Source organism: Meles meles, chromosome 12 (assembly GCF_922984935.1).
Source record: "Meles meles chromosome 12, mMelMel3.1 paternal haplotype, whole genome shotgun sequence".
Classification (NCBI taxonomy): Eukaryota; Metazoa; Chordata; class Mammalia; order Carnivora; family Mustelidae; genus Meles; species Meles meles.
In genome coordinates, this window is record NC_060077.1 from 41656617 (window position 1) to 41670333 (window position 13717).

At 42.3% G+C, this 13717-nt stretch overlaps 2 protein-coding genes across 9 annotated transcripts in view; one reads left to right on the forward strand and one right to left on the reverse strand.

Annotated features, from left to right (window-relative positions):
* Positions 1-11811: 11811 nt before the first annotated feature.
* On the reverse strand, positions 11812-12834 carry LOC123953882 (proline-rich protein 2-like). Its single transcript, XM_046024348.1, has one exon. It carries the CDS (start codon positions 12832-12834, stop codon positions 11812-11814), a length of 1023 nt encoding a protein of 340 aa, XP_045880304.1.
* DLGAP1 (DLG associated protein 1) overlaps positions 12242-13717 on the forward strand; it is a 906793-nt gene continuing 905317 nt past the window's right edge. For 6 of the 8 annotated variants that reach the window (XM_046025110.1, XM_046025113.1, XM_046025115.1 and 3 more), the window contains exon 1: positions 12243-12554. The gene's annotated coding sequence lies outside the window, so the exon portion shown is untranslated. Of the gene's footprint in view, positions 12555-13717 lie in introns of all 8 variants that reach the window. The other 2 variants (XM_046025114.1, XM_046025116.1) reach the window with 1 other exon arrangement.

Consider the following 13717-nt stretch of genomic DNA (forward strand, 5'->3'; position numbering starts at 1 on the left):
GCTCTAGTGTACAGTAGACACTCTAAAAACTTTCCACTCCTTATCTCACTATATTATTAGATGAATTAACACTAGCTCTGCAACTGATAAACCTCCAAACCTCAGTGGCTAAATGCAATAGAAATTTCCTCCCCTTTCATAGAATATACCTAACAAAAGATAGGTGGGAGTTCTTTGAGGGGGGGCAGGGTCTGCCATTTTCACCACAAGGCACACTCCATGTGTTAATATCCAGCCGGCCATGCAGAGTGAGGTACTGGAAGATACAAGACATTTCTATGGACCAGCTTTGGAAGTAGCATCCATCATTTCTACCAGTATTCACTTGCCCAGAATGCAGTCATACGGTCATAACTATAGGGTGGTCTGGGAAAGGCAGATGAACTCTGTGCCCAGGAAGAAGTGGGAATCAAGTTTTGATAAATAGCGAGTGTGTTTCTGCCACATTCCTCCTAAAGATTAAGAATGAATGAGGAACACTCAAATGAGCTTTAGAAATACCCATTTGTCATGCAGAGCTTATGTTAAGGTATGTCTCAGGGAATTCTGGTTGCTGCAATGTGACTTCTTTTTTTTTTTTTTTTTTTTTTTTTTTTTTTTTTTTCCCCCTTTTATTAATTTTTTCAGCGTAACAGTATTCATTCTTTTTGCACAACACCCAGTGCTCCATGCAAAACGTGCCCTCCCCATCACCCACCACCTGTTCCCCCAACCTCCCACCCCTGACCCTTCAAAACCCTCAGGTTGTTTTTCAGAGTCCATAGTCTCTTATGGTTCGCCTCCCCTCCCCAATGTCCATAGCCCGCTCCCCCTCTCCCAATCCCACCTCCCCCCAGCAACCCCCAGTTTGTTTTGTGAGATTAAGAGTCATTTATGGTTTGTCTCCAAACCATAAATGCAATGTGACTTCTTATGCAATGTGTTCTGACTCTAAACATTAATGCTTACAAAACTATAGTAACAATAGTCATTGTGCTCATCATCAACTACCATTTCTTGAAAGCCGACTTTCTATCAAGATCACTCTATGTATTTTATCAATTATATTTCTGCTTTAGAATGAAGAATTCTTAAGGACTGAGACATACCTTGTTTTGTTTTATTTTGTTTTGCTGCAAGTCTCCTGATGTTGAATAGAGTAAAAACAGACTATAATATTTTCTTTAAAGATTTTCTTAAATTTATCTATTAAATTAAATGGGGCTGGGATCCAGCCCCACAAGAGGCAGGCAGAGAGGAGGAAGCAGGCTCCCCGCTGAGCAGAGAGCCTGATATGGGGCTGGATCCCAGGACCCTGAGATCATGGTCTGAGCTGAAGGCAGTGGCTTATCCCACTGAGCCACTCAGGCACCCCAGATTATAACATTTTTTGAAAGAATGAATATCAGAAACAGAATCTTAACCCTTAGGAACTCTACCTCAGTCATTCTAGCTTCCCAGACAGGAATGTACACTACCATAGTTGTTTTTTTTTTAAGATTTTATTTATTTATTTGACAGAGAGAGATCACAAGTAGATAGAGAGGCAGGCAGAGAGAAAGAGAGAGAGGGAAGCAGGCTCCCTGCTGAGCAGAGAGCCCGATGCGGGACTCGATCCCAGGACCCTGAGATCATGACCTGAGCAGAAGGCAGCAGCTTAACCCACTGAGCCACCCAGGCGCCCCTACACTACCATAGTTTTAAATTTATCTTAAAATGTCTTAGAATGGGGAGACATATCAATATTAATAGTGCATGTCTGGAGGTTATGCCTCTGGGGATTCAATAAATTATATCTTATAAAAAATTTGTATCAGAAGAAACTGATTCTTAAGAGAATATGACTTATTCACAGGATTTTTTGTGTTTAATTTATCCAACTATTCATGCAATCACTGGAAATTCACTGCTGACAGTTTTCCCTAAATTATACCTTCTTTTGCAGGAAAAGGAAGATGTTTTCCTTCTAAACCTGCTACACACAATAGTAAAAGCAAAATAAAACTCTATACTAAATATGTACATGCTTATTGTTTTAGTTACTAGTTTATGTTAATTTCAGGTTATTCCAGTTTTATGAATTATTCTTTAATCTAGATTCTAACAAGGGTATGTTTAAGTAGCATTTTCCTCCAGACCAAAAAAACATATATATCTATCTTTATATGAAAAAATGGAATGTGAACTGCTTTGAGAGAGTCAAATTAAGGGTAATGCAAAGACAAAATATTGAAATTAATAATGTAATTATTTACTCTTTCAGTTGGCTGGATATATTGCATATAAAAGTAAAGGTCAAACTCTAATCCCATTATTTGTTTTTTAAACAAGTTTACTTAATGTAGTCTGTCAAGAACATTTATGTTTCTGGAGAAATGAGAATACTACATAATTATGAGCAATTTCTTGAAAGGGTAAAGTGTCTTGCTCAATTAAAATACTTTAAAGGAGAACTCTTTTTTCCAGCTTTCTCAGGTATAATCGACAAAAATAAAATTTTAAGATATTTAAAGTGTACAAGGACTCCTCTCTTCTGGTTAATTAACACATCCACCACTTCCCATATTTCCTTACTTCCTTTCTCCCTCCTTCCCTCCTTTTCTCTTTTTCTTTTTTTTCTTTCTGGTGAAAACATTTAAGTTCTATACTAGCAAATTTCAATTTTAGAAAACAGTGTTATCAATTAGGGCCACCCATTTTTTTTTAATATTCTTGTTTAAATTATTATTAACATAGAATGTGTTTTTTATTTGGGGACCACCGGGTTTTACATTAGATCTTCCCATCCTCTGATCTTATTCACTGTATAACTGAAAGTTTATAGCCTTTTACTAACCTCATCTTATTCCGTAATTCCCCACACCCTAATTTTTTATTTTCTGTTCCTGTGAGTTCACTTCTTCGTAGATTCTACATATTAGTAATGCCATCATATAGTACTTGTCTTTCTCTGTCTGGTTTACTTCACTTAATAACACAATACCTGCTCGTTTCATCCATACTGTCACAAATGGAAGGATATCTTTTACAAAGGCTGAATGATATCCTATTGTATATATATACCACATTTTCTTTATCCATTTATCTAGGATGAACACCTAGGTTGTTTCTGTGCCTTGGCTATTGTGAATAATGATGCCATCAGACTGGCCCAAGCTCTCAGTTGTCTCTCAAACTTTTGTGAGTGTCCAGGCTTTCCTTCTTTGTTCTTAGTGGCTTCCAGTAGTTGAGAGTGTGACAAGACCTCTGTGTCCCAAAGGGGAGAATTACAGTCAGCACTTAAATGCAGGTTGTTTGGAAGTTGGACCCTCGGACAGCATCTGGGAACGTATATAGATAATTCCATTTCAGGGGGTAACTGGGAGATGGGGATTTTGCCTGCTTCCTCTGTGCTGGGCCCAAGTATCTAGCTACAGAAGGGGTTTGCTGCACTTGTTAAGAACTGTTGTTGTTAGAGTCCTGGGAGACTCATGAATACAAGCCCCATTGACTGTTAGGGTCAGGAAATCTGAGGCCCATACTGGATAGCAGCTGCAAAAGCTGGGGCCACAAATACCTATAGAGACTCCTTCCAGGGAGATAACTGGTGCCTTGGTGTGGTTGTTGGAATGGCTGGAGGGAGGAGGTAAAGAGGAATCCATCAGCTTCTCTGGTTTCTTTTCTTTTTTCTTTTTTTTTTTTTCATTTTTTAAAAATTTCTTTTCAGTGTAACAGTATTCATTGTTTTTGCACCACACCCCGTGCTCCATGCAATATGTGCCCTCCCTATTATCCACCACCTGGTTCCCCCAAACTCCCACCCCTGCCCCTTCAAAACCCTCAGGTTGTCTTTCAGAGTCCATAGTCTCTCATGGTTCATCTCCCCTTCCAATTTCCCTCAACTCCTTTCTCCTCTCCATCTCCCCATGTCCTCCATGTTATTTGTTATGCTCCACAAATAAGTGAAACCATATGATAATTAACTCTCTCTGCTTGACTTATTTCACTCAGCATAATCTCTTCCAATCCTGTCCATGTTGCTCTGGTTTCTGAGGAGGATCACAATCGGTCCCTAGTGCCTACTAAGTTAGAAGCCTGACCATCAGACAGTAGTTTCTATTTTTTTTTTTAAGATTTTATTTATTTATTTATTTATTTACTTACTTACTTACTTACTTACTTACTTTGGGGGGTGGAGGAGAGAGAGAGTGGGGCAGGGACACTGGGAGTGGGAGAAGCAGACACCCCGCTGAGTAGGGACTCCAAGCACACATGGCTCCATAGATGGATGGATGCAGGACTCTATCCCAAGAACCTGGGATCATGGCCTTATCCAAAGGCAGGGAGTTAACTGACTGAACCACCCAGGTGCCCCAGGCAGCATTTTTTAAAAGTATGTAGGGAAACCTCTTTTAAGGAAAGACTGGGAAATGGGAGATAGAAGATAGAGGCCAAGTGAGAGCTCATGCCATTAAAAATTGGGCTTTTTTTTTTTTTTTTTTTTTTTTTTTTTTTGGTTTGCTGTAATCTTGTGAATCTCATGGATGTAATCCCATTGGCCTTCAGAGCTAGGCATTTGGGGAGCCCTTCCTCTGATGGGTGTTTTAAAAGTTGGAGTACCACCTGTGGGGTCCCACCCTTCATTTCACAGGGAGAAGCTTGGAGCTGGGGGTTCCTTATTGATGGTGTGCTAGAGTGTCAGGCATGGGGTTTATTGTAAGAGTAGGTCTCAGCTCTTCCTACCCATTTTGATGTGGACATTTTCTCATTCATCCCATGTATAGGAATCACTCATCTGGTTTCTGGCTCCTTCTCAAAGAAGATTTCTCTGCAAGTAACTGTATATCCAGTGTGTCTATGGATGGAGGGAGGCTCAGGAACCTCCTGTCGCCATCTTGGTTGACTCTTTCAATCTATGCCTTATTTTCTGTTTTGAGTTTCGTGTGGCTCCTCTATACTGTTTTCCTTAATAGCTGCACCAATTTGCATTCCTACCAACAGTGTAAAAGGGATTCTTTTATCTATAACCATATGAATTACTCGTATATATTGGATATCAACCTCTTGTCAGATATGTGGTTTGCAGATATTTTCTCCATTTCATAGGTTGTCTTTTCATCTTGTTGATGGTTTCCTTTATGGCATGGAAGCTTTTTAGGTTGATGTCATCTGACTTGTTCTTTGATTTTTTTGCCTTTACTTTTGGTGTCAAATCCAAAAAAAAATCACTCCTAAGTCCAATGTCAGCTCACTCCCTGTGGATTCTTCCAGAAGTTTACAGTTTCAGACTTAACATTCAAGGCTTCAGTCCATTTTGAGTTGATATTTGTGTATGGTTTGATAGTGGTCTACTTTCTTTCTTTTCCATGTAGCTTTCCAGTTTTCCCAGCACTGTTCATTGAAGAGACTATGCTTTCCCCATTGTGTATTATTGGTACTTTTGTCAAGGATGAGTTTACCATAATGTGTGGAGTTTGTTTTTTTTTTTTCCACTGATCATATGTCTGTTTTCATGCCAGTACCATACTTTTTTTTATTACTATAGCTTTGTCATATAGGGTGACATCCCCCCACGCCGCCCCACCCCGGGACATCAGACTTTATTCTTTCTCAAGATTGCTTTGGCTACTCAGGAGCTTTTGTACTTCCATACAAATTTTAGAATTGTTTTTTCTACTTCTGGGAAAAATTCTGTTGGAATTTTGAAAGACATTACATTGAATATGTAGATTGTTTGGGGTGCTATGGACATTTTAACAATATTAATTGTTCTAATCGATGAGCATGGAATATTTTTCATATATTTGTGTTTTGTTCAATTTTTTTCATCAGTGTTTTATGGTTTTCAGTGTACAGATTTCTCAACATTTTGGTTACATTTATTCTTAAATATTTTATTCTTTCTGATGCTACTGTGAATAAGATTATTTTATTTTTTTTAAGATTTTTTAATTTATTTGACAGAGAGAGATCACAAGTAGGCAGAGAGGCAGGCAGAGAGAGAGGGGGAAGCAGGCTCCCCACTGAGCAGAGAGTCCAATGCGGGGCTTGATCCGAGAACCCTGAGACCATGACCCGAGCTGAAGGCAGAGGCTTAACCCACTGAGCCCCCAGGCATCCTGTGAATAGGATTATTTTAAAAGGAACTCTTAAATATAATACTTCCAGGCCAAAAAAAGTTCTGGAGTTTTTTCTCGAAATGTGTGCAGTAATACATTCATTTTTGTTATCAGGATGTTCGCATTCTTTTTTTCCCATTTACTACTCTGCTGATATGTAGTTGGCCCAGGGTCAGCTACTCTTAGCAGTCCCCACTATATATGGGTAAATGTATGTACTTCATTGTATTTCTTGTTTTAAGATTGATTTATATTTATTTTTAACTATGAGTTATTTTCAACCCGTTAAAACTATTTAAAAAAAAATTTTTAATCCAGACTGAAAAGTCAACCTACTCAAGTTGATTATTTTGACAATTTAATGAAGAATCAGATTATGAATCGTTTTGCATGCCTTACCTGAAGTTTTAGACTTTACCTTGAGAACATTCAAGAGAATGTTCTGAAAAATTCTCAACTCTACAGTGAAATAGATAGCTTATTGTTTTAGGAATTTGATAAAACTTGATGACTAATTAGATGTAGTAGATAAGGTGGGAGGAAGAGTCTCAGAGTGCCTTCTATATTTCTGGCTTCAGTGTCTGGGTACACAGTGGAAGGGATTGTCAGTGGGAAGGCTGTGTGAAAAAGTGCTAACACAGAAAGGAAGATGGTCCATTTGGTTTGCATCTACTGAATTTGTGAGATCTATACATTTCTTGCAGGTGGACATGTTATGTGTGTGGAAATGCTTGTTTGAAACTCAGTATCCAACAGTCTTATCTTCTAAAATTCTTTCATCCTTTGCTTTCCATGGAGCTTCTGCATTCACAGCCCTGCTCCTCTGGGTTTCCTTCCACTATCATGTTGGGCTTTTCTACCTTTACCCGTGGGTATAGCAGAGACCCTCCATGGTTCTGATGGAGAGCCCTATCTCTTGAGATTTTACCCTCCCCAGTGACCTCAGCTACCTTCTTGGGGGCATGATAATTGGAGCTTAGGAGAGGTGTTGAGAAAGCTTGGGGACAGAGAGCTAGAAGGAAAGCCAGGTGACAGTCAAGTAATAGAAGTTTCTAGTGGGAAATTTGAAAAATCAGTTATTTGCAGCATAATACTGTAATAGAGATCAAGGAAAGGAACTGCAGAGGGTCTTTTGTTGGGAAAATTCGGCCGCCTTTATCAGAACAAAGTCACATTGCAGTGCACAGTGCTCATACCACATTGCAGTGGGTGAGGGCGTGGGTGTGGGGGAGGTGACAAGAAGAGAAGATAGTGTACATAGATTAATTTGTGAACAAAAATAAAAGAAGGTTTGGGGCAGAATCTAAAGAAATTGTATTCCAGCATTTATATCTTTAATACAAATGTTAAAGCATAATGCAAAAATGTTCATTGAAAAGCATTTAAGGGGGGCATCTGGGTGGCTCAGTGGGTTAAGTTGCTGCCTTCAGCTCAGGTCATGATCCCAGGGTCCTGGGTTCCAGCCCCTGCATCTCGCTCTCTACTCTGCAGGAAGCCTGCTTCTCCCTCTCCCACTCCCCTGCTTGTGTTCCCTCTTTCTCTGTCAAATAAATAAATAAAATCTTGAAAGAAAGAAGAAAAGCATTTGAGAATAACAAGACTATTTTATTTCACTGCATTAAAAAGAAATGTTGTAATGTCTTCATATATCTCTCTTCAGTATTTGTTGTTGTTTAGCATGGAAAAGAAATCTTTCCATTTTTTAAACTTGGTAAATGATGGGTTTTCAAAGATCCCTACAGGTTATATTATATCACACATAGGCTTCCACTAAATTATATTATATATATATAATATATATATTATATATATATTAAGATATATACTGATCACAAAACATTCTCAAAGTAATTCAGGGTAATTCAGTCCCACAAATATGTATTGATTTCTATTGAGAGGCAAGTATTATGCTGGGTATGGGGATCTGAATTGGGATAACTACAGTCTCAAAAATACAATGCAGATAACCTGAAATTTTTAATATAATGTGGCAAAAACCAAGAGAGTAGTAGGTACTGTGAGCATTGGCAACAGTTAATCCAACCTAATGATTCAAGCATGAGGAATACTGAAGCAAACCTTGAAGGAGAAATAAATATTAGCCAGCAAGAGCAGAGAGAGGGCATTCAAGACAGAGTATAATATGAGTAAAATACAGATATACTCCAGAGTATGTTACGTGACTGGTATTACAAGCAGAGTCTGATTTACTGAAGCATAATGTGTAAATCATGGAGTAAATCTGAAGAAATAGATAAAAGCAAGTTTATGGAAGGTCTGTACGTTATTATAAGAAGCTAAATTTTATAACATATAAGGAGTAAACTGTAGGTAGAGCACTGAAGGAACATGGTTGGAGTTATGTTTTTAAAAGACCACTTCTGTTATAATGAAGAGCAGGAAAGGTGGTAGGGTGGGGGTTAGGAAAGAAATTAGGAGGATAATAACCCAGGGGTGAAATGAAAAAGCCTCAGTGGGTATGTGGTAGAAATGGAAATGTAGGAAGGATTCAAAGTGAGTTCAGATGGTAAGAGGAGTCAAGAGTGTTTGGTGATGGCTGAGAGGTGATAGGTGAGTGCAGAAGCCCAGCATAATTTACAGTTTCTCACAGGGGTGATTTAGTGGAACACAGTGCTATGAGCCCCTATAAGATAACAGGAAAAGAAAGAAAATCTGAATGGAGGGAAAGGGCAGAACGTGATGAGTTTACTTTGGACTTCTTGAGTTTGGGATACCAGTGGAAGTTTCAGGTGGATTTGTCTTTGGATTCACAAATATGAAACTTAGCCGAGAGGTCAAGGCTGAAGATACAGATCTGAGATCACCATTTAAACATTACTTAAAACCATGCGAATGAGTGAGACTGCTTTATTAATGCAGAAGAAACTTCCATGTCTTTTAAACTTAACCATCCAGTTTCCCATCCAGTTCTTTTTTCTTTAACAACTCTACTTCATTTTAATGGAATTTTACCTGTTTGACCATGTTGTGGTCTAGGAGGAATGCACCCAATTTTGATTTAACCAAAGACATGGAAATTTCTGAATAGGAACCCTATCTGTCCATGATTTCTACCGTTCCGTTCTTACCGACATATTACTGGCTTGGCCTCCTTTAAGTTATCTATTCCAAAAGTAACTATACCTTTCTGTGTTTCTTCTATAGCCAGGGCTCTCATGCTGCCTGCTACCATCTACCATTGGGGAGGGTACTGTCTGTATTTCTGTGGCTGCTGCTGTTACTAATTACTAGAAACTTGGTGACTTAAAGCAACATGCATTTATCATTTTACAGTACTGGAGATCCGAAGTCTGAAATCATTTTAACTGGACTAAAATCAAGATGTTAGCAGACTGACATTCTTTTGGAAGGCTCTAGGTGAGAATCATTGCTTTACCTTTTCTAGCTTCTAGAGACTATATATTTCGTTGCTCCTGGCGTCCTTCCTCCATCTTCCAAGTGCAGCAGTTAACCACCTCTCGTAAGGGCCCTTGTGATTACATCTGGCCCTTCAGGGTAATAGAGGATGACCTTTCCATCTCCAGATCTTTAACATAATCACACCTGTAAATTGTCATGTAGGATAAAATTTCTGGTTCCAGAGATTAGGATGTGGGCATCTCTCCAGGGCTTCTATTTAGCTACCACACTGCCTATGATTAGAAATGAACACAGTCGCTAGCCCTAGACTGCAGTAGTACTTAGAGATACTATAAATATAAAAAAGGTAACTAGTCATACATATATTTAAATAGCATTCCTTAATTTAAAAGAAACATATGTATAATAACTACAAAATAATTGCTATCAGTTTTACTTGCACAATATCACTGTTTATTTCAAAGTAATTCTAAAAATTACACGAATTTTATAGCCTGTCAACATCACAGACATTTTTCTTTCTTCCCTCCCTCCTTCCTTTTTTTTGGGGGGGGACCTCAGCATCAAATTCTCTTTCTTAATAGCTCCCTGAACTTGTTTTATACTTGCCAGTCATGTGTCCTTATGGAAGGGTGGTAAATCCAAGTACCTGCCTTCCATTCTGGCAGTCAAAGAATCAAATGTTTTCTCTCCATATCCTGGTACAGCCAGGGAGTTACTGCCTGAAGTTTGGCCTGTCAATTGCTCTACCTTGTGACTTGAATCTTGATCAAGTAATGTAAGGTCAGAAAAAACAGCTGGCATTTACTCATGTTGCCCTTGTAGCACCAAACCAGACGGCTTCTGTCTTTCAGGCCTCGTAGACCTCCTGTATTGCTTTAAATCCTGCCTGATTCTCAGACTGCTTTCCAGCCCTCCCCTCCATTCTGGAAACTTCTCGTATCTTTCCAATGAATGACTTTCTCCTAAGTTAGCCAAATTTGGTTCTGTCGCTTATGGTTAGAAAATCCTAGTAATTGTAGTGGTCCATAGATATTATCTTTGCTGGGTTCAATCTACCATAAGAATTTTGTAAGAAAATTGATTTTCCACTTCAAGTAATTTTACTCGCTAATGTCACATAGTCTGAATTAAGGAATTCTTATTTATGTGACCTCATTAAAATTCTATGGATTAAACATATTTACAGATCTGGAAAGGCAACATAGTTGCTTTTTCCAGATCAGGAAAGCTATTTTTTTTACTTTGCCTTTTCACGGAATCTTAGTTGAAGTGTTAAGCACCTCTATATAACCATTCTTGAACTGGCTGGGGAATATCTTTTAAAGCTTTGTTAAAATGTTGGTGATCATGGTACTACAATGCTGAGGATTTACCGCCATTTCTTTGGATATTTTGTGGTTTAAAGATTTTTTTCTTTAATGGAAAATCACTCAAGTGAAATTGCGGAAAAGCGAATATTTATCTGAGTCGTATTTTTTATGGAAACCGTTTTTCACTTCTCTGCATTTTTAGAAGTGTTTCTTTAAAAAGGATATTCTATTAATATTTATAATTAGATATCACACAAAGCAGATGCTAAATCTTATGCTATAACTTTATGGGTAAAATTACATAAAGAAGATTATATAGTCTTTGACATAATGTTCTCTCTGGGAGCTGTAGAACAAAGGATATTCTCCATGAAGACGCCTTTTTTTTTTTTTTTTAGTAGAGAATAACAGGAAGACGGTGATTAACTACAATTATATTAACTAGACTATTTTAACTATTATCCAGAACATTAGTAGTTAAGTGGGTAGAGCAGGAGCTCAATAAATAATTGACTTTTTTCTCTTTGATCTACATCTCAACTCACCTATTCACACTATCTCTATTCTTACTTTGAAGCCACGTGGATTCTTCCTATTTTCACAGCACATTAGAGGTGGGGTCTGTCCCCTGGCTTCCAAAGATACATGGGGGTCGCGGTTAGTGGGGAGTTATACTGAGGTCAGAGGCCGGATGTGGGGTAAAAAGGGGTTCGTTTTTGTGATTACCGTTACGTCAGTGCCAAGAGAAACCAATGGAATTAATATTGTGCAATTTAATACACACAGCCACCCAAGATCCATCTTTGTACAGATGGGGAAACTGAGGTTCCAAGGAATAAGTGTTTGAAAGTAATGGCATGGGCTTTGCACGTCGGTTCTCGTGAGTCTAGCCTCTTCCCACTAGCCCGTATCCTCCCTGGCAATTACTTCAAAAATTCTAGTAGGGGCCCCGAGAATGGAGAAGAGAGGAGAGCAAACCCTCTGTCCGCCAACTTGATCTCCTGTGATAATAACTGTTAGATGAGTTCTGATTCCCTCTCTTAAAAAGACAAGGTTAGGGACAACGGCTGGCAAGATAAAAAGGCAAGGTTCATTTTTCCGGAGACGCTGCGCCAGGGAACGGATGGGGCACGCCCACTAATGGGTGGCAGCCTTTCGAGTCCATCCCAGGGATGCGGGGCTTTCCCCTCGGTCCAGGTTGAGTGCGTGTGAGTGCACTTGCCACCGGAAGCCTGAGCGGGCAGAACCCACAGGCCAAGAGCAAGCTCCGCGAGACGCCGGGCGCCTCCCCGCTGCCTCGGCGCACGTGCCTGGGCTAGGGCCAGGGCTAGTGGCCGCGCCGTAGTAGCTGGGGCGGGTGGGAGAGGCTGGCTCCGGGCCGCAGCCGCCGCCCGCCCGCCGGCTCCGGTGGTTGGGCGGAGGAAGAGCGGGACTCCTCCTCCCCACCGTATTAACATGCACCCAGGGGCGGGTGACCAGCCCAGCCTCGCCGCCCCAGCTCGCCGCGTCCCGGCGCTCAGCCTCCGCGCCAGAGGCGAGCGCTGCGCTCCGGGCGCCGCAATCCCGAGGACACGGCCTTTCCGACACCTCCAGTCTCGGAGAGTCGGCAGCATCATCGGCGGGAGCGGCCGCGGCCGCCTCGGCTCCTCTCTGGAGTCCTTCCCATCACCTTGTTGAGATCCTGTCCCGGCCGTGGGGACACCCCTTTTCGTCCTCCCCCCGAGGCTCGCGGGACCGACGGACGGACGCAGGGATCCAGGGCCGGACTGCGGGCAGCGGCAAGGTAACGGCGGGCTGCGCTGCGGGGCTGGGGCGTGCGCGCTCGGCGGCGGCAATCGAAGCCCGGGCCACCGCCACCACCGCGATCCCGGAGCGCTGGGTGTCTCTTGCCAGTCGCTCGGTCGCCGCTCCTTTCGCCCGCGGAGGGACGATGGGCTAGGTTCCCCGGCCGCTTCTCCTTCGCCATCCGCCGCCTGCGGCGCACTCCCGGATCCCCTGGGAACCCCGGGCACACGGGGGCCAGCGCGCCCCTCTCGGGGCTTGCGGTCCTGGCAGCTCCCCATTGGGGCCCTAGGAAGGGACAGATTTCTAATTGCGACAGGGTCCTGGAAGGGGGAGGGGAGAAGAACACTAGTTACCATCATCTCCACCGGCCAAATTCACATCTCCCCTGCCCCCAACCCCTGGTACACCTTGCACGGGAGGAGGGGGCTGCTCACTGCAGGGGAGTTCTCGTCAGACTCCTGGGTCGTTTGCAAAGCAAGTTGTTGCACTTGCTTTTTAGGTGACATTTTGGTTGTGAAGAGAGCCTTCTCCCGTGTGTGTGTGTGTGTGTCTGTGCGTGTGTGTGTCTGTGCGTGTGTGTGTCTGTGCGCGCGCGCGTAAGAGAGAAAGCCAGAGAAAGAGAGACACAAAGAGAGACAGAAGCACGCAAGGGGAGACCGAGATGAAGAGAGACACACACAGAAGACGGGATTCAAGGGGGAGGTCACTGTAGAGTCGCCCCCCGCCCGCGGCGGAGGCCAATTCCTGGCGAATCGCGTGGCCAACCTTGAGACGCGGTATTCAGCGAATTAAATGAGCGGGTCTGGAGCCGAGACCAAACGGGGACTTCTCCTCGGGGCTGGGAGAGATAACAAATTGCACTTTCATTGAGGGGCGGCTGCAGCTGCGGGAGGGACCTTCGGAGGGCCGCGTGGAGATGAAGACCCTGCATTCAGGACTCCGGCTGCCGAGCTCTTCGAGGAAGGCGAGCTGTCCCGGCTTCACCCGGTGGCCCCCCGGAGGCCGTGGGAAGGGGCGACCCGCGCGGGAGACACTGAGTGCTTGTGCCCAAGCGCGGCTCCCGCCCGCGGCTCCCGGGCTCGCCTTCCTCCCGGCCAGTGGCACTGCGGAATTTTCTATTTGAAAACCGGGGGTCGTGCGGAGGGGAGGGGTTTGAAGTGG